General features: G+C 40.0%; 1 protein-coding gene across 1 annotated transcript; it reads right to left on the bottom strand.

Annotated features, from left to right (window-relative positions):
* Positions 1-1,587: 1,587 nt before the first annotated feature.
* On the bottom strand, positions 1,588-20,496 carry OPN5 (opsin 5). The gene is given in 7 exon segments (XM_050893443.1): positions 1,588-1,708; positions 3,015-3,259; positions 6,311-6,645; positions 9,449-9,619; positions 13,419-13,538; positions 20,186-20,352; positions 20,354-20,496. Coding segments are annotated over 7 exon segments (1,245 nt in total). The 3' UTR covers positions 1,588-1,644.
* Between the last annotated feature and the right edge of the window lie 906 nt (positions 20,497-21,402).

Raw genomic sequence — 21,402 nt, forward strand, 5'->3', positions numbered from 1 at the left:
ATGACATCATATGGTATGGAATATCGCTTTGGCCAGTTTGGGTCAGCTGTCCTGGCTGTGTCCCCTCCCAGCTTCTTGTGCCCCTCCAGCCTTCTTGCTGGCTGGGCACGAGAAGCTGAAAAATCCTTGACTTAGTATAAACACTACCTAGCAACAACTAAAAACATCAGTGTGTTATCAACATTATTTTCCTACTAAATTCAAAACACTGCACTATATCAGCTACTAGGAAGAAAATTAACTCTATCCTAGCTGAAACCAGGACAAGTATCATATTATTCCCAAAGAAATTACATACAAACATGAAAATCATTATTTTAAGCATTAAAAATCTGCTTATACTAGACTGCTAATTTTTGGTCTGTAGCAATGACTCTACCTTAAGGTAAATGCAAAAAAGAAAAAGAAGAGAATGGTAATAATTATGGCTCAGATCCAATGCAACTATTTTGGCTGCCTTACTCTGCAGGTCTTTTCAAAGCACATTGTTTTTTCTATTGAGTGTATTAGGAACTCACAAGCTTTGTTTTAGTAGGACTGTCGTTCTCCTAAATCGTTCTTAATCCTCATCCTTCCAGCGCTTAGTGTTTAAAAATTGGATACAACTGCACTTGACAAAGACTTCTCTGTTACCTGTGCTGTAACCTTTCTCAAGAATTCACTAGTTTTGAGTCTGGTTTCATGCTTAGGGTTGAGGAAGGATTTGTCATTTTATATTAAATAGTGATCTCATAAATAATGGTGAAAAGTACAATACAAGGTGAAAAAAGTCAGTTATCATTCAAGAAGTCAAACCTGTCTGCTTATTGCCATCACATTTCATTGTAATTTTGGCCACAGAATGGTAAAAAGATGTGCAAACTATTGGTTTGTTCAGTTCAGCTTGTATGGGGCTGACTTCATTTAGGTTCTGCTTTTTTATTACAAAGTCATTCATGATTCCAAATTATTTAAATAAAACTAGCATTTGAGCAAGAGACCTTTCCCCTCTCATTCACAAATACTGACCGTCTGTGGTGTATGAGTGTGGCACTTCTGATCTTGCCTTGACTAAAACCAAAATATTTCTGAATATTGAAGGACTGACATCAAAGTGGTTTTAAGATAGCTTGTAGCCGCATGAGTTGGAGAGATATTCACAAGGGATAATCAGTGGGCTAATGTTTCTCCAGTGGGTGATTCGGAGCCCTGATAAGTGAAGCTCCAGCTCGGATTTGTCCTCTAAGGAATCCTTTCTCTCATGCTCCAGTTCTCTGGTGACTGCAGTAGGAATCCAGGGAGATTAGTTTTAGCAATCTAAAACTGGCTTTTGTGAATACTTCCCTTTCCGTGAGGGAAAATATCATCTAAACTATCACTTCTGTTAGTGCTAAAAAAAAAAAAAAGTATTTTAAAGGCTTTGAAGTGAATAAAAATTTTTTATACAAATGAATCTTCTCTGTTTCTTCTTCCTCTGAGTACTTAAAATATTTGCCCAGCTCTAATCGCACTATTTTGGTCAGGATGGAAAGAACTACATTGTACATAGGACTAGGGAGTAAAATAAAACTGTCATCATGTTTTAACTTATTTACAGAAAGAGGAACTTGAGACAGTATGATTGTTTGTCATCAGGTTTTCATTTGCTGTATGCGAAATGAGCCTTCATACTTCCAGTTGGGTTTCGTTCATTGCTGTCGAGTCTCTGTGTGCAGATATGGTATACATCCTATGGGAAAGAGAAAGCACAACAATAATTTTGTTCATACCAAGCTCACAATTAAGTTCCTAGTTCTGGGAAGTGATTTTTCCAGAACATTTTGTTCACTGCACAGGCCTAGGAAAGTCAACTTGCATTCAGCGTGAGGGACTAGATGAAACCTCCTTCCTCCTTTGGAGTGATATCATGGAGGTTAAACACAAATCCAGCTGCCAAAGATTCATTGAAGGCTACTTTGGATTTGTCTCCCATTTGCCCAAAACTGCAGAAGCATTTTTGGTAAACTATAAATTCAGCATGTCAAACACTTACAACATACATAAACTCTGTATGTTCTACAGATGAGATAAATTTGAGTGTAAGATTGTAGAATAATCTGCTAAGGGAAGCTGTGGAAGCTTGAGATATTGACTCACTCTCTGAACAATACATCAAAAAATGGTGTAATTGGTAAGGGAATTGACGAATGATGAAATGGGCCTTCATGCCTCTAATAAGTCCATACTGAGGCATGTACGTTCTAGGCTTTTGAAGCAAATTACTATACTAGAATTCTATGGATTCACAGTCACTTATATGTGGTAGGGCATGTGTGGCCTTTATATCAGTCTCCACTGTCAGATTAACATCCATCATTATCTCATTGTTGTTCAATCACAGAAGTAAGATATTTGTCTGGCATAAGATAGAACTAGAAGCACTTTTCCTCCAAGTGCACACTTAGTGTTTCCAGGAACTCCACTGGTGGTCAGCACAGATTTTGCCAGAAGGTTGTAAATAGAAAAGAGACCTTTTTATGAAACCTTATTATACTTTGATTTGGGCGGGGGTGGGGGGTGGGGGTGAGTGGTACCTACAGGGTGATTAAGGAACTATTGTCTCTCCCCGCTAATTCTGTGGCTGAAAGGCATAGTATTAACAGGTTAATTATGTCAGCAATTAACACAATTCTCTCCCATTTACTTCACTGGCAATGGAGGTCATCAACACCTTCTGGAGGTAACCCATATGATGACATGAAAGAAAAGGAACAGGAGGACTGGACGGAGTCAAAAAATACTAAAACCAATGGGACCTTTTTTCAACTATATCAATGGAGTTGCAGCTGGATCTAAAAGTAAGAACCATCTCCTTGCTTCTCTTTTTACACCTAGAGTCACTTTACAAATTTCCATGGCAAGAAAGACCCTGAATAGGTCATGGTCAAAAACAAGAAATAAGATTCAAAGAGCTGTGACTCTTGATAGATCTTAGTTTGGTACTTTTTGGAACATTGTGTACTTAAAGATATCCTACTTCTCAAAGAAGAAACTACCTTGATTTCTTCAAAGAGCTCTTCTTCTGCAGTGTCTTCAATCCTCCTGATCGGCAACAGGCAAACTTACAATCAATGACCTGGTAAATAATTGGGTTGTACATGGCTGCTGACTTTGCAAGCAAAGTTGGTACCACTGAAAAATGAATGGGTACTGAATCTGGCTGTCCAAAGGCTGACCACACAGAGACCACAGCGTAAGGGATCCAGGCAATGAGGAACCCTGCACAGATCAACATTGCCACCTTGTGAGAGGAAAAGAGAAAAGAGAGAAAAAGATTATCTAGCAGAGTTAGACACTGACAGCACAGCACAGCGCTAGGCAGAATGCAAGGGAACATGCCACAAAATGGAAAAGAAAAATGAGAACTCACTTCAGATAAATTTACTATAAGAACAAAAGCTGTCACGCATTTCTCTTCTCTTTATCTAGCATCTGGTTTTCTTTCACCTGACACAGAGCAGTTAATGAGGCTGTTATCACAGACCTTTAGAAATGCTATAAGGTCTGGCTAAACATGAGGAAACTAAATGAGATCTCAGAAAATAATAATACTTTTACATTAAATTTAAATTATTTAAGGAGGAGAGTCCTTTCAAAACATACAGACTCTCTTTTTTAGGGTAATATATGGCATAGAGCTGTGAGAGTTTTTTAAAATCTTAGCAAGATCTTTGAAATGAATGCAGGTTAAACTGGAAACATTTCCTACAGCGTTTCTCTTCGTTTTTTTTTTTTCTTTTTCTTGCTTATTTGAGGAGCCTCTTACTTCTATAGTCTCTTCCAACCAAATATTCCTCAGATTGTCAAAAAGAAACCCAGTCTCTTTTCTATTCCAGAGTGAAACAAGCATGCACTGGGAAAACAAAACCAAAAAAATTATTAAGCACAAGTCTTCCAGATTCTGGGTCCTTTGAAATCAGATGCAAAGTTCATAAAATCAAAGTCTTTGAAGAAGTTTCCAGGACTGAATTAGGTCCTGATGGTGTGTGGGAGCAGGAGACCCTGAGTGTCTCTGTAAGTGAGTTTGTTTACGAGAGTATATTCCTGCCTATAGCCACTATAGCTCCTTCTTCTGTATCACCCAGTACCAGTCAATGAGGCAAAAGCAAAGGAAATTAGCAACAGAAGAGTTTGCAACGCCCTGATCTAACACAGGGCTTCTTCCTCTCTGGTAGGCTGTGCTGATGTCCCACAGAGAAGGTGTGAAAACCCAGTGGGACCAATAACCTGCCACAAGGATGGCCACTGGTAACAGGAGGAAGGAGAAGAGTTTTGATAAACTAGGTCTATCTTCCGCCTGCACCCAGGAGGGGGTCTGTGGCCCATCTTCCACTGGAAAAATGCCAACTGTTTGAATCCCTTTCAGGACAAATATGGAAAAAGTGAGCATAAAGTTATTCAATAAGGCATGAGCTGTCAAGTCTCTGGGTATACCCACTCCAGCAGATAAAAAATGACTGTATTTACCTGGGTAAGCCGGAATTGAAACTATTGGGAGTTTAACTGAGAGTGAGAACACTAGTACAATGTCTAGTTTTCTTTCTCCTAACCCATAGCATGGATTTTGTACTCCATTAGAATCTGTAGATGCTTTAAAAAGCAAATTTCTTCCAAACATTTAGGTTGCATTCCTGGTAAATGAGAAAAGGACTTCCTTATAACAGGAGGAAATGTAGCCAGAGGAATGTTTAGTATAAATATTAAACTGTTTTGGGCCAAAATTTGTGATTTGTATACTTTACCCGAACTAGCTTGTCTGCACTCAGTAACAGCCTGATATAGCTTCAAATGACATCATGCAATAATACAGCCTGAAGAACATATGCCATTATATGGCTGCCATTGACAGACTATTGCTGCATCCAGACTGATAGTAGTACATGTGCAGTCATTTGGAATAAGGCAATTAGCAAGATTACAACAAAAAATCATCAGAAAGCACAAGGGTTTGGATATTGCATAACCTTTTGTGGAGCCTTTGGTTCCACATCTTGATGGTAATATTATTTTCAGGGAAACGTCATTCTTTTATGCTTTTTTTTGTTGTCTGTCACTGAAGAAACAGTGCCTGTGAGCCAAGGATCTCAAACACAGCCTGTTTGTTACAAATTGTGCTGTGGAGTTAAATGGGTTATGCTGGAGACTCATTTTCCATATTTATATATATCCCAACATTATGTTCTCCACTGTGGATCGAAGACAGAAGGGACAATTACGAGTGTTTCAACTCAGATCACATTGAAGTTTTACATAATCCCTCCAATACGGCAAAAATAGATCTGCAACCTCAAATCAAAAGTTTCCATTGTTCTTCAAAGGAAAGGTGCTGAATAACCGCAAAACAGTACCATATTGAAGCATCCCTTTTTAAAGTCAAGTACAGTTTTACCAGCTGTATTGGCAGCACTGACCATACAGGTAGCTAGCTGAGATTCTGCGATATGTTTAGACACAATGATGTCACTTATTGCTCTACATTATATAACTTTCAGTTCAATTCCCAAAAAAAGTAATAAAATTTGATCAGCCAAGCAAAAGATGCTGCTTGTCTCCCTCTTGGCATGGCTTAAAGAGGCTGGTGAATCTTCTACAACTAAGGAATCTGGTTTTGTTCAGTACAAGTTTTTATTTTGAGAGATTTCCTGGCACAATAACCAGTATCAGCAAGGATCATAGCTGTCACGATTGCCAAACAGAAATTAGATTAAATCAGAAAAGGAAAATAGGATATGGTCTGAGATGGAAAATGAATTTTATCACTTGAGTACATTTTTATCAGCAGCTCATGGCTGAACCTAAATGAGAAATTATTTGCATAAAAACAATTGCAAGGAGTGAATTTGGTTTATATCTTCATTAACAGAGGAACGTAAGCTGTCTGAAAGTTTTATTTCCCTGCTACAATAATCTGCTTTTTATCTGTTTTTCTGTTATAATTCCTGGGCACCTCAAAAGCCTTAAAATAATTCTTCACAACTGCTTCTGAAAGCAAAGGGAACTTTATGATGGGGAATAGGGCCACAGGAGATGATATGACTTGTGTAAGGTCACACAAGAAGGCTGTGGCAGAGCTTCAGAGGGAATCACGATCTCAGGGACTCGAGTGCCCTAATCACAAAATTACATTTCAACTCCTGTCTTTTCCCATCTTGACAGTAATGGAGGAGAAAGCTAGAAGAACCACCTTCAGAGCATCGTACTATTGCTCAGCATACGAGAGTACATGGTTGAAGTTCTCCAAGACTGCTTTTATGACCCAACAAAGCAAACTGAGTTAAATCTTCCTACCTACCTTGGTCAGCTTCATTTCAAGTATGTGGCTGTTCTGAATCCTGGTATCATAGTGAGCAACCTCTTTGGTGGATGACTTGACTTTTAGAATGATTTTGACATAGGAAAACACAATCACCGCAGTTGGGAACAGGAGGCAAAAGAAAAGAATACTCAGAATAAAAGCCTGTCCAGCCACCGAAGCCTGCGCCAGCCACCAGTCCAGAGTGCAGGAGGTCCCAAACGGCTCAGGGGCATAGCTCCCCACACCAGCAAAAGGAACTGTAGCCCAGAACGTAGCATAGGCCCAGATTATTGCCAGACAGATAAATGCGTGATGTCTCTTAAGCCAGGTACCTGGAAGATAATTCAAGAGTTACAACCTCAGGTCCATATGTATTTGGCACAATTGAATATGTCATTCTACACATGCAGTAAGAGTTTGCTTGGCTGTTTGACAACAACTGCTGTAGGGTTTATCTCGACTCCTTCCAGTTATCTATAGTGACCCGAGCTAGCCGCCCCAGCTCGCATTTTACCTCATGAAGAGAAATACATACTCATAGAGAGGGCTCCACTTGACATTATTTCAGATCTCTACTTTAGGCTGTGATGATTTACAACCTAGAAGAGTCTGTACAAAAGCAATCGAAACAGCTAGCTCAGCAATGATCATGGGAATCTTGTCTAATTTTGAAAATTGCTTTGGGGTCTGTAAAGGCATATTCATAGTGTGTGGTCAAATGAGATGGAGGTTCAACCCACATGAAGGACTAAATGCTTAATTCAGCCTTTCATTGTTCAGTATGAAGGCTCACTAGCTGCAAATGTATGATGCAACTTATGTTATTTCCTGTTCTTCCTGTCACATATTAACTGGCTAAAGTTTGATCTCAGGACACTTCTCAACATAAATCATTAACCCAAGTGACTGAAAGACAAGGCTTTACAGAGGAAATAACATATCCAAGATCTATTTTTACCTTGTCATTCTTTTCCAGTAGAGTAAATCATCAAGTGTGTACAGTCAGAAGTATTTGTAATTGGTGTTCTCATGTACCCTTGTCCAATTGTTTTATTAAATGCTAATGGCATGCCTGGAGTTATGGAGTGGAATATTGTCTCTCTGCTCATCTTGCATGCAACCCTATTTCAGCTAGAAAAAGCTTTAGTTTACAAGCTTTCCATCATCACTTATTTTCAACCTGTTGGATTCAGATAGGACTAACAAGTTAAAACCTATTATTTACACAGAAACTCAGACTACAGTATTATAACAGCTCCTTCCATCTTGGAAGCTCTAATCTGTTTTCACTCCCCATTCACCGACACTGAGGAGCTTACTTCAGGGTTTTACAATTACTTAAAACAAAACCAAAGCAAAACAAACAACCATAATTCGGATGTGACCGGTGCCCTTTCCCCAGCTGATTTTTCCTTTCCAGATGACCGGAAGGAAAATGAACACTGACTGTCAAATGATGAATTCAAGCACAAGGGCTGAGAGACAGGAAGGTGGTTTGTAGTGTTCAGTGGAAAAACTAGAGCAACAATAGCATGAGGACTAAAATATTGGCATTATTTTCACAGCTATTGGCAAATCACAGCAACCTATTATCAAAAAAAAAAAAAAAAAAAATCAGTTGCTGCTTTTGGAGCAAAATGAAGGTGTAGGTATATAGTCAGGTGCTCCAGGTTCCTGATTGATTTAGACCACGGGACTCGCTTTCAGAAATTGTTCAAACAGCTTCCAGTTTGCACTTCCTGTGACAAGGGTCTTCCTATTCCTATTCCTAGAGAAGTAGGTCAAGGAGTAGCTCTCCGTGTTGAACACCCTACTGGAACCAGGTACCTTCACATGGAAGAATGACATAGGAAAGGTCAGGTTGTAAATCCTAGGTTTCAGGAACATAAACCAGACCAAAAGCCCTTATACAGAAAATGGCTGAGTTAACCACCTGGACTGAACATGCTAAATATGTTTATTGTTCTTCATCATTTGTATGGACAACCATGATCAGATAGCCCTTGAGAAAAAAGATTTTCAAGCGTTCTGTCTCTCTTGAACTAAGATGTCATACTAAATACCAGAGCTCACGGCATGAATGCAGCCGCCCATGAAATATTTACTTCAGCTCACCAAGTCTGAAAAATTGTCTATGATTTGAGTTGCCACTAAATTATTTTGATAAGACCTTTATAGAAAGAACTTAAATCCTGCTTAATGTGAATGGTGTATTTAAAACTCAGCTAAGGAGACCTTCCCTGCACTCACATTTCAAGAAAATGTATGGACGTGCCAGGATCTATGATAGCAGATCTAGTGCAGTATCACAGCTTTTAATTGACAGCACGCTCCGCTATTGGGCAGACTAGCTTACTTACACTTCCTAGCTGCAAATATTTCTCATAATCTAACATTACATGGTTGATATTACATGTCATTATGAGATCAGTTGTATGTCCTTCAAGTCACACGGGCAAGGTGTTTCTTATATGTAGAGTCACCTTGAGTATTCCCAGTACTTTGTTGGGGAGTCAGTCCCTTTCAATGCAAGAAAAATGTATTTTCTAAACTGTGACAACATCTTTTAACTGGAAAGAATGAAGCATATAATACTTCATATTAAAAAGAGATAAGATATTGATGGATATGGTGATAACACCTTCATTGCTAAGTTCATTTCATCCTCTCAGGTTCCATCTCCATATTAGAGAGACGATATCACATTTATTAGGACCTATTGCACATCCAAATCTTTTAGATGTTTTAAATGGCTTGCTACATATCTTAAAGGAATTTAGGCATCTAACAAGGAATGCTTTTGTGTGTCAGGCCATAAGACCTTCCAAGATGTGCAATACTGGAATCTGTTAACGTCAATAGGCCTTGATAGACACAAAGTGATTTATCTATGAGTGATTACTAAAACTCATGGCTTAAGCAGACAGCAGAGAGAAAACAGTGAAGGTGTTATGTCCAGCAATACAAATTTAGCTGGGATTACCTGGGTCATACAACTATGTTCCTCCTACCTGTGTAATCCTCTCTATATTTAACAAAAGCATTTTGAAGAGTTTAAGTATAATTTCAGTCTAGAAAACTGTATCCCTTAATATAGCTTTTCTATAGTAATTTAACACAGCTTTTCTTTCTTACCGTAAGACAAGTGACAGATTTTTAGGTATCTATCCAGGCTGACAGCTGTCATGGTAATAAGGCTCCCACAGCCAAAGAAGAAACCAGCCCATCCATACCAGCGGCAGCCCATCCATCCAAACACCCAACGGTGAGAAAAGAAGGAAATGATACTAAAGGGTTTTCCTACAACTTCAAAAGGAAAAGGGAATGTCAGTTGACTGATAAAATCCATCACTGATGTAACCACTCTTTTCCAGAAAAGCAAACCCTCCCCTTTGCCCAAAGATTATACCAGTAAAAATGCTCTGTAGAGTGGAGAGAGGGCTTCAGGCACAACAGATGTGATGACTTGCGTGCCCTCCATCCACAGGGCTGAGCCTAAGACAGTTGTAGCTAGATCCCATAGCATCTATGCTGTGGCCGAATTAGCCAAGCCTGCAGAACGGCTGGCAACAGGTGCTTTACTGCAGACCACGTGAACCAGAAGTAAAGCCATGCTCTGGTACTGAGCATGTGCAAGCTCTTCCCGTTACGAAAACTTCAGAATATGTGTTAAGTCCACATGCAAACACATGCCAGTATGTAAACAGTACGGGTGATGGGTGAGTCTGGGCTTGAAACAGGTACAGATCTAGTTAGGCTACATCCCTATAATCAATTGAGTGTCTTCAAACACAGGATAAAGAAATTTGCCTTCAAAGAGGGTTTCTGCAAACCTACCAAGGCCCAACAGTAGGATGCATACTGTGGAAAAGTGCTAGGTTAGAAAGGAAGATGGTGCTACGGTTGCAGCATGGACTTGAGCTGCAAAACTGGTTTGAGTTCCTGTCCATACCAAACTCTGCCTTGGTGACTCTCACCAAGTCACCTGGCCACAGATATTAAAAAGTTTTAAGCATCCCCAAACAGAAGGGAAATACCTAACTATTTTGGAGACTCTGTCCTAGTGGCACCTTAGCTCATTTCTCCATTTGTAATAGTGGGTGGTGCACTATGGAAGGAATGAAGTTAGGTCATATGTTGTTCCATTCTCAACTTAAAACAGATTAACATTATTCATATTCTTTGTAACTATCATGAAAATGAGAAAGTTTGGAAATAGCAATTTTCTAGTTGGAAATCTCCACTTCCTGATTTTTTTTTTTTTCTCAAACGGGACAAACAAAAAAATCAACTTTAATGGAACAGAAAACTCAAAAATTTGCAATCTCAGAACATCAGCATGTTTTCTGAATCCTTCATTTCTACTTACCAGACTGACCTGGAATGCTCCAAGGCCTGAACAGTTCAACTGCAACATTCAAACAACATTAAATATTGAACTCCACCTTTCTGTGACTGTATTCCTTCCTGCACAGGAGTTGCCAGAGCACCTCAAGGAGTTGAAAGCATCTCAGCTGCCCTGGGCTAGTTTTCCTGGCTGAACCACACTGTCTGTAATGTCATGGCAGCTCAGTGAATTGGTTTATAAAGAAGGCAAAAATGGTTTTGCAAACTGTAATTCCCACAAGGTAACCTATTCATAGAATTCAAGACAAAAGTCTCTGTTTTCTTGATGTGATCTGTAGAAAAATATTTTGGATTGTTCCCAAAAATATTCCATTTCAGATCAAACTGATGTGAAATTAAACATTCTGTTTTCATTCTTCACAGAAAATTAAAACATTTATACCAAAACAAAATCTTGCAGAAAATGGCCTTTGCTCCATCTTCTATGCCAAAAACATCATGATTGAAAACTCTTCAAAATAAGACTTATTTTTAAATAAGGTATTTTGGGATTCTTTTCCTTTAGCCTAAGCTGGTAAGGAAAATTCTGCCTAAGCCTGAAGGTTGTGCTCAGGTCAATATATTATCTGCTTTTTTCCGAGCAGAATAAAGGTACTTTAATTTTTCAAGCAAAAGCTGACCCCAGTGATTAAGGTTTCAAGAAAAACATGAAATATGGCAAGGTCTAGGATGTATGCTAAGAGTCAGCAACTTTACTCATGTTAGCCATTGCCAGCTCTAAAGCCTAACACATTTATTTGCACAAAATCAAATTTCTCTTCGGTGGCGCAGGACTCAGAGCATGGTATCAGTGCAAAATGAGCCTGATGCAGTTTTGAACAAGTGGCTGGTGCCACCCTGTGGAAATCTGCAGGAAGCAGGGCCATAGCAGAACCCGTTTCTTGAACAAGGTGCCAAGACAAGTGTGTGAAATATGAAGATTTTGGAAAAAGTCCCATCTTCACTCCGATCGGTCCAGCAGACAGAACACATCACATTTCTTGAGTCAACATCTTCCATTAAGAAAAAAAAAAAAAAGAAAGAGAAGGGAGAAAGAGCATGCATGGCTGTGCCAATCACAATTATTTTTAATTACAAAACTTAAACACACAGATAGATTGAGATCCTCATGGAAGACAAGGTGACCAAGTGGTATGTTGGTGGCAGACCTTAACAGAGAAACTAGCAGTCCTCGTGCTAAGAGGGCTCCCAAACAAGCTGTAGTTTGCATGGTTGGGACATACAGCTTATATGGTTAGGATATATCTGTTTACATTCCAAATACATAGCTGCGGAAATTCTCCTGAAACACTCCGTCTCATTGGAGTGACTCTCATTGGAGTCAGATATGAGCCTTATAAAATAAGACAGACTCTTAGGACACAAAGGATATGGGAGCATCACAGAAGAGGCAAAAACTGGCCTTTTTTTTTTTTTTCTTCACTTCTAAGTGCTGCAGGATGGAAATAGTGTCTCCATGGCAGATATGCCAAAGAAATCATTGGGATTTCTTGGTGTGGTAACAGAGCAGAGATATTTATACTACTGCCTTTCTTCTGCTGAATTCATCAGTATATCTCCTTCAGAAAACCATGTTTACTGATCACCAAGAGGAACCAAAATTATTGGAAGTTGAGGGGATGAGCAGCTCCTTGGCCATGTGCAGTGAGAGCACAATGAGCATCAGTTTTGGGAGGCTGGGAGCCATCATTTTATGTTGTGCGGTGCTATTTTAAGAATGTGGATATGGACAAAAGTTTTTGGCAGACACGAGGGCAGGAAAAGGGTGCACTGGAGCTGAGGGCAGGGGTCCCAAGTCTATGCAACACATAGGGAACAGATGACTTCAGGAGCGTGGGAACATACTACAATTTATATTGCACTGGGGAGATCCCATGGTCAGCTGGGTCACATCAGGCCTGTATACCCATTGGATTGTCTGCCATCCAAAATATCTTTTTCTAAAGGACATCCAGTCCTCCCCCTGTATTTGCACGTAGCCATGAGCAGCTGAATGAGACTCATGTCAAAAGGCAGAAGAATGATCTCCAAAGGCTCTTGACTCTGCAACTTCATGTAAACCTTTCCAAAGCTCCCTCGTCTCATGTCAGGGCACCCAGGCTGTGGGGTTGAAATAAAAATCCCTCCAGCTCGCTGATGTTGCTCTTACTTTATAGACTGACACAAATGCTTATTTCCCTGACCCAGAGATAAAAAAGGACAGTCACTAGAGAGAAAATTATTAGCTTTGATAGGCTGATGGCCACTGGCATTTTCCAATTCTTCCCCCTCATGCTCATCCCCGCTCATATTTGGCTAAATACATACTTTTGAGGCACCTGGATCCCTCCTGTTGCACCCTGCAGCAAGAAATTATAATTTTCTTCAACTGTAATACTGAGCTACTTTGTGGTTGTTGTGCCAGGATGCACATGGGAGCTGTCTTTGAAGGCCTGCCCAGTGCTGGGGTGAACAGGAGTTTTGCCTGACTGATAAATCCAGCCCTGTTTTTTCCTCTGCACTTTTCATTTCTTCCCATCAAGTTGTTCAGGAATGTTGTTTTCTATCCTTCTCTGTTATTTCTATGCAAATAATAGAGCAGAAATATCAGTAGCAAAAGACATTTTGGGCTCCCATGACTTCCAGAGGACTGTCTCTTGCTGCTGCCAGAAAGAATGGTAGGATAGTAAAAATGTGTGAAAATAAGACATGAAATTACCTGAAATGCCCAGATCACACACTGCTAAATTAACAGTCATTATCTCAGCAGGTCTCAACTTCTTTTTTCGCTTTGAGGACATAAAAATAACGTACCCATTTCCCAGGGTTGAAAGAATCCCTATAATAATGAAAAAAAGAAAAACAATCAAATTAGAATTCTCCTCGAAAACAGCAATATCCCATCTTCCTTGTGAAATTCTCTGATATTTTCCGCCTGAACCTGTGGACCCAAGGCTAGACATTTTACTCTGAAACATGATCATCTCATCCTCATTATGCAGCTCATAGAGACATCTCCTGCAGACATCTCCCTCCCACAACAAATGCTATTTTCCCCTCTGCAGCAGGGCATTGCCTTCGCCACCTGAGCCTGCACAACTATCGACTGAATGCACGTAATAGAAATCCCATCATTCCTCTGTTCCTATCATCAACCCCATTTTTCTCACAAACATTTATACAGCCACAAGAATGAAATTCTGTAATCACAAGGACTCCAATCTCTGACCAACCTTAATTTTATTAAACAGTATAACCAGAGGTCGAGGGACAAATTTCTAAAATAATGTAAATTAAGATATTAATATCACATCTTAAATTTTACAATAAAAATTTATTTCTATCATAAGAAAGAAAGATGATAAAATATATCTGATTTTAACTTCCAGCTGGAATTCAGTGCATGAGGAGGGATCCTGTTCATGTCAGCTGACATCTTTTTTGCCATACCACCACCCAAGGACCCACAGGGACCAATGCTGCAAGTGGTTAATCAGCCATGGAGCTAATCACACTGGTACCAAAATTTGCAGGGTTTCCAGTTCCCTTAAAGAAAACTGTTTCTTCACTAACTCACAATTGAAAGAGTTTGAGCCCAGAGTGAGCGTTTTGCAGTGGAAACACAGGACAGCACACAACGTCCCTTTCAGGAAGCAAGAGTCACCCCCGAAGGTGAACACCCTGAAGGGACCGTGGCCCATGGAGGCCTCACGCCAGAGCAGAGGAGACAAGTAAGGAGGGAGACGCAGAAGAAAAGAGTGAAGAGCAAAGAGTGGCAGAGAGCCCAACCTCCTGCACTGCCATTGACTCACCAAAGGCACCTACAATGGCAATGAGGGAGAAGATGCTGGAGTGAAGTTCAGCCTGGGAAAGGAGGAGGAAAGGTGTTTTCCTTAAGTGTTTTACGTTTGTCATCTTTGTTTCTCACTACCTGAATCAGTAATTAAATGTTAAGTTAAATTCCCCACAACGAGTCTGTTTTGCCCACAACAGTAACTGGTGATTGATCTCCCTGCCTTTACCTCCCCCCTCTCTTTATCTCCACTGCTTTTGCTCTTCCTGTTTCCTCCCCATCCCACTGCAGGGGCTGTAAGCAAGCGGCTGCCCTGGGTGCTTGGCTACCGGCCGAGGCCAACCCTCCACACTACCATAAAAAAGTCGTAAATAACCCAACTTTCTTCTGTTGATGAGGCAGCAAAGTCAGTCTTTGTGATGCCTTCCTACACATGACTTCGGTGGTGCAAACTCAGTCGTATTCCATGTTTCAAAAAGACTCCAGCAGCCCCCCAGCCGCCCAGCAACGCCGCCCTCTCCAAATATTGTACCTTTGAATACCACATAATTTTCTTCAGAGTCTTTTGGGAGGCCAGACCTCAGGAATTAAAGCTCAGGAATTAAATGGGTATTTAATTATTTACTCTGGCCCATCAATGGAATGATTGCCTTGCAAGGGTGCCATGGTCTCACAAAACCAAGAAACCCAACCTGGGAATATCCATGAGGCAGAGAGAAAAATGGTTCCCAGAGGCTAAAACCAGACTATTTCTGAAGAAATATGAGTAACTGTGGAACCGAAAGCTTACCAAACTCAGGAGAAAAATACTTTGGTTTTGTATTTTTCAGTAATAAATGCAACACTCATCTAACTGGAAACACTTCTTATTTTTATACTGACAGTATTGCTTTCTACATTATTTTAAAAAATAAACAGGACAGAAGGTGGCTTATCACGAAATCTTAGGTTTTCTCAGCAAATTTGTTTTATCCTTGGTGAATGAAACTTAAAGAACATCCTATTCTTATGACTTTGAAAATTTAATTTGAATTATAAGTAGATACAGGTATTCATATGAATTTTTTTTTCCTTGCAGCTAAGTGGATGTATCTCAATGTTGCCGAGCATTTTTTGTATATCTTAATCCTTTTCTCTCTTAATGCCATTTTCTCTCTAGTGATATTTAGGATATCTAGAGTGCCAGCATCCAGTTTGAAATACCTTTCAAAAGCACCTGACATTTTCCTGAATCTTTTTCAACTGACTGGTAGTCCAGAGAGATGTCTTCATCAGACAAGCATCTGAAGCAACTGCTCATTGTTAATAGCAATGTTTCAGAGAGCCCCAGCCCACTGACCTCCTAATCCTACAGCTGGAAGGGGTCCAGTGACAATTTAAGTTGCCTTTTGTCTATACCTGTTTGACAATTGCCTATCATCTGAATTCTTTTTTAACTCCTTGGTGATAGAAACTTTATAATCTCCTTAGATGAGCCATCTAATGTTTCATTTTTCCTACTATTAAAAAGATTTTCCTAACAGCTTGCTGGAGTCCTCGCTGGTGCAGGCTCCCAGCTGTGGTAGGTGCTGGGAGGCTGTGTGCCTGGGCAGAGCCTGCGGTTGGAAACGGGAAAAAAGACTCTTCAGATATAAAATAAATGCTCTTTTCCAGGAACAAACAGTTCAGGTCACAACTGTCCATGGCACTGTAACACTATTACATATATACAAAGAGCCAAGGATGCGATAATTAAGAAGTGCCACCTACAGAGAAAGAGTAAGGCTCAGATATGCAACCTGCAGCGAAAGGTGAAAGTGTATAAAAGCAGCAATCTGAACAAGTAAGACTCCTTTTCTCCAATCTGACAGCAGTGTTAAGCCACCAGAGAAAAAAAAAAAAAGATAGTTCAGGGGGTTTTTTTCAATTAAGGTGTTTCATAACACGCTGAGGAAATGTGCAGCAACAGTTTGCAAATCAACAGTTACTTGCCACGGGCTTTCAAAGGAGCTGACAGCCAGCGGGTTTCCGCTCAGTAGTTAGTCACCCTACCCAGCCGTACGGTAAATCAATTAAGTCAGTGATGAAAAAGCTAGCAGGGGAAGTGACAAAGTAAAAAGAATTGGATCCTTATAACCACATGTACTGTTTGATTATTTTTTTTTCCAGACAATTAAGAAAATACATGTGGAAATGAACTAGTTAGGACAAAAGATCACACATTCTCAGAGAATTTATCACAGATTGGTCAAGACCCCTGATTTTCTTCAAAGACAAAAACAATGTATTTTTATATTTTCAAACTGCAATACTTCAGTTGTACAACCAGCCTGACCCTAAAAGCTCTGCCGAGTTTCCTGATAGGATCCCAGTCTTGTTCGCTCACTGTGCAGCTTCTTCTGCTTTTTGAAATAAATTTTAAACTCACTTGCACCTTACATGCCTTAAGCACAAAAAGATGCCCAACAGTGATCCCCACCTCCTGGCTTCCCACCTTTCCGCAGCAAGTCCCTCTCTCTGCTATCAGGATGTCCACACAGGACATCCTCAAGAGGGGCCACCATTTCTTGGAAGGGATCTGCAAAGGAATAGGGGACACAGTTCAGTGGCAGAAGGTGACAATGGACAGGTTTGGTCTGAACAAGAAGTTATAATAAAAAAACATAGACATACCCTTGCTGGGTACGGGAGCTGAATGCTCCAGCTCGGTTTTCCATCTTCTGCAGGTTACACAGTTTACAAAGTAAATCTGCAATACTGCAGAGTTACCCCAAGACACAACTATGCCCAAGAGCTATTCGAGCACATAGTTCTTGCTTACGATTTTGGATACTTGGGAGCAGTGATTAACTATAAACCTACCAATTAAAGCAAATTTACAGCCTTAGCAAGCCTGTTGTGTGGAATTTGATGTCAGTGAATAGTTTCACAGAGCTAGGCTTCCTTCTCCACCACTTTAAGATCCACTATCTACCACCAAAAATCTCTGCACAGCAGTGCTTCTTGTTTCAACAGAACTGTGGATGCTTTGAACTGTCAGAAATCAGCTTAGTGGAAAAGGAAACTTAGGATTATTTTTGTTTGCAGAAAGTAAAAAAAGCGACTCAAGAGATTCACCTGGGAATAACAAAGATTAATTTCCTTCTAACTTCTCATATTTTTGCAGGCCCAAGATATTAATAAAGTGTTGCTATCCACCTAAACATGAATGGGTAATAAAATACGGATCTGCACATTAACAGGAGCTAATGGCAGCATCCCCAAGGCGCTAAGCTAAACCAGCCTTGTAAGGCACAACTCACATGAGAAGCAATAGCCCAAGCAAAGCCTTTTTTTTTTTTTGTAAGAAAAATGTGTTTAAAGACTACTTTACCCCATCTATTCACAAGCACAGAAGAAGACCTGACATTGCTCCTTCCACCAATTTTGTTTCATTCCCTCTCTTAGTTGCTGAGCTCTGAGGTGTAATTCTGTTTTACTCGTAAAAAGCATAACACTCTCTTTCTTCACAGAAACCCCTATAAAAGGGAGGGTTTCTGTACTTCTCTTGGCTTCTGGCAAATTAATATCCATTACTGTATTATACACAGTGTCTAAACCACTGCTGTGCTGGTCTAGGCTGAGGGCACGACTGACCAGCAGCTAAGCAATGACTGCTGAAAATCATTGCAATGATTGCTAAAAGGAATTAAAAATATCTGTGCAGGATACCAGGGGTATCTTATGCTATAGATGCAAGTCCAAGGAAGATACAAATATAGCATTTAAATGCATGTGTGAAAAACATACTTGGCTTTAATGAAAGCTGCTACTGGAGTGTGTAATGACCATAAGGGTAAAGTGACTAACCAAGTAAAATGCAATGCAAAACAAACACATGAAAAAATAAGTTAAACCCAGAGCAAAATGTAGGATATGATGTCTAGAGATACACATGTATACAGCAGAGCTATGGCTTGAACTTTCCTGGCTTGGGCCACTGGGTGCAATGAGTCCACCCCAGGCTGTTTGATGTCCAGTCCACAACACCAGGAAGGTAGGAATCTTACTGATAAGTCCAATATCAAAATTATTATCGGCCCTTTTTAAACTATAATTTCAGTCTCCTCACACTGTTCATGTAAGTCTGTGCCTGCATGGCTAGCTTTTGGTTTTTCAGTGGAAATTCATTATTTCTGTTCCTTGCCTTAATTTGATTATATCTATGTTTTTCAAGATGTTTCACACCTGGCAGGGGTATTTCTTTGGAACTGGATAAATCTACACTAAATACAGCCAATACAACAAGGCAACGCAGTGTACATTGGAAGGATTAATTTCAGCTACTCAGACATATTTCCTGGGATTAAAGCTAAATTTGCTTAACTCAGTGAAAAAAGACCCGACAGTTCAGTGAAGATATCTGTCTACATAGCAGCAGAAAAAAAAATATATATGTGAAAAGCTAGGATACATACAAAACGGTGCCTGAATACCAAGAACAGCACAGAGGGACAGCTTCACCAGCCGCCTCTGCTGCCCTGAATTCCTTTTTCGATAAAGACATAAGCAGAAGACAAACGAAAAATAAGTATTATTCAAGACTGTGTGAGACCGCCACTACAGAAAAGATTAGATGACTTAGATCAGTCAGGGGAAAGGCAGTAAGAGAGAGTAGGAAGGAGGGATGTAAAATAATGAATGAGAAACATGAAGGTAGGACTGAAAGATCTTTGTCTTTTGTGCAGAACTGATAGAACAAGTGAATGAATCAAACCTGAAAAAACCATCAAGGAATACACTGTATACCCTGTATTCAGCCTGGTGTTCAGCCATCTGACATCCGGAGCCCAGTTTGGTGTAGAACAGTTATATGATCTTGGCTCAGCTTTACTGAGAAAATAGCTGTTGAGCTGTGAGAAACTGCATGAACTAAAGCCATAAAACATAAGGAAACCCAAACCATAGAAAGAAGTGTAAGTGTTGAGGCAAGTATTGACACAAAAAGATATAACCCTGCCCACCTCCATAAAGCAAAGAAGGTAAATCATCAAGAAGAAGGACCAGTTTATCCCTAGAAGCAATGGAGACCAGTATTTCCCAGCTGAATAACTCCTTGGCATATGAATACTTAACACAGAAATCAGTCCCAGCTATCATCTGTGTGCACTAACCAATAAATAATTGCATTTATTCTGCTTGCAAAGTCACTTTGCACATGGTAAAAGACTCCAAAACAAAAGGGAAGGGAGGGTGTTACGCAGAAAATATTGTTCAATATAATATGCAACAGAGGACAGCTGGTGCCAGGAGCTGAGCAAGATTCAAATGAGCACGTCTGAGGATGTTCTTTTTGCTGCATAGGCACACGAGAGAGGCTTTGAAAACGAGCCATACAACCCACATGGCATAAGTGCAAATGCCAGTTCTGGTTGGGAACAATTAAAATGCAAGCTAGTAACCTATCAGCAGATAGGTTTTAGAAAAAACTTGACTATTTCTTCACTTTTTGCTCCAAAGTCTACTGCTAGTCACTTTTGGCTACCTGGAGCAGCATTGTCTGTTGACACCCTATTTCTAACACATTCTCTCCTCTCCCACCTAGATTTTTCTTTCTAGCATGAAGAAATACGTAATTACACATCTAACGCACAGCAGCTTCTGCCTTCTTTGTGAGTGCCTGCAAGGATGCAGTGACATAGTCATATTTCAAAGAAGAAATACAAAATCGTTACCAATTATGGTCAAATAAAACCCAGCTACAATGTCAGCTTCTCTAGAAAGCTTTGATGCAAAAGGGTCTTCCTTCTGGAGATAGTGTGGGAGGTATTCTTCTTTGGAGGAAGTGTTATGATCTGATGCCATCCCATTCATATCCAGTTCAGCGTCTGAAAAACAAAAGAACAGAATTTGCAATAGATCACGTCTGCCAACAGAAAATGCAAAGATATTTTTGTTCATAAACAAGGTGCATCCTCCTGTCTTCATTTCTGCTCTACCAGCTCCCAGAGCATTTCAGGATCCAATTCAAAATTGCATAAAGCATCCTGCCACAATTTATTTCATGACTTTCTTTATTCAGGAATGTCATTATTCATATGGCACTCATCACAGTAATCCATCTGAGCAGTATCTAGGTACCCGTGTGTTGCGGCATTCAAGCCAGGGCCTCTGAAGTGCCTTCCCTGAACATCTTAAGGAGCTTCATGTTTCCAGCTGGATGTAAGTGACCCACTGAGAATACGGAAAAACCAAGCAGGGCAATTATTTGTGTCTGAATAGCTCCATTGCTCAATGTGTTTAATGCATACTGAACTTCTTGTCTTTATCTATACGCACTGTTCTTGTAATCCCAAGAAACTGGGAATTATCAGTAAGACAGTCCCAGCAATTTCTTCATATCCTGAAGGGCACTATGTCTACAGATGGTAGCTCTGCAAATTTTGCAGTTAAGTGAAAAGTTACATCCATAAATTCCCCTTAGAGTTATTTAGGTGGTAGGTTCTAATGTATATAACTTTACATGGTTATGGTTATGAACAGTAATTGACTATTACAGTTATGAAGAAGCAGCAGGAGTATTAAATAATAGACCCATCTGGGCAAGCTTGTTGAGTTTTCTTTCCATTTCCTTTTGTGTGGAAATGGGCTACTGAGGTCAAATGTGCTAAGATCAATAAAGTGAACCCTGATATGGGAAAACTAGAATCTAGCAGACAGCCGTGAAGGTTACCCCTCCAGGAAAACCAAAGAAGTAAAGTGAGGAAATGTAGCATAAGACAAAAACAGTTCTGCAATGTTTGAAACCACCCAGCCAAGAGCTATTTAGGACATTCAGTCATCCCAGTTCTTCTTGACAGTGCTTGGTGGGGCAGGAGTGGCATGCAAGAACTTAGCACTTGACTCCCAGGGCTTCCATACTTTTTGCTGTGGGACCTGGGACAAGTAGTGA

This window comes from Gymnogyps californianus, chromosome 3 (assembly GCF_018139145.2).
Source record: "Gymnogyps californianus isolate 813 chromosome 3, ASM1813914v2, whole genome shotgun sequence".
Taxonomy (NCBI): Eukaryota; Metazoa; Chordata; class Aves; order Accipitriformes; family Cathartidae; genus Gymnogyps; species Gymnogyps californianus.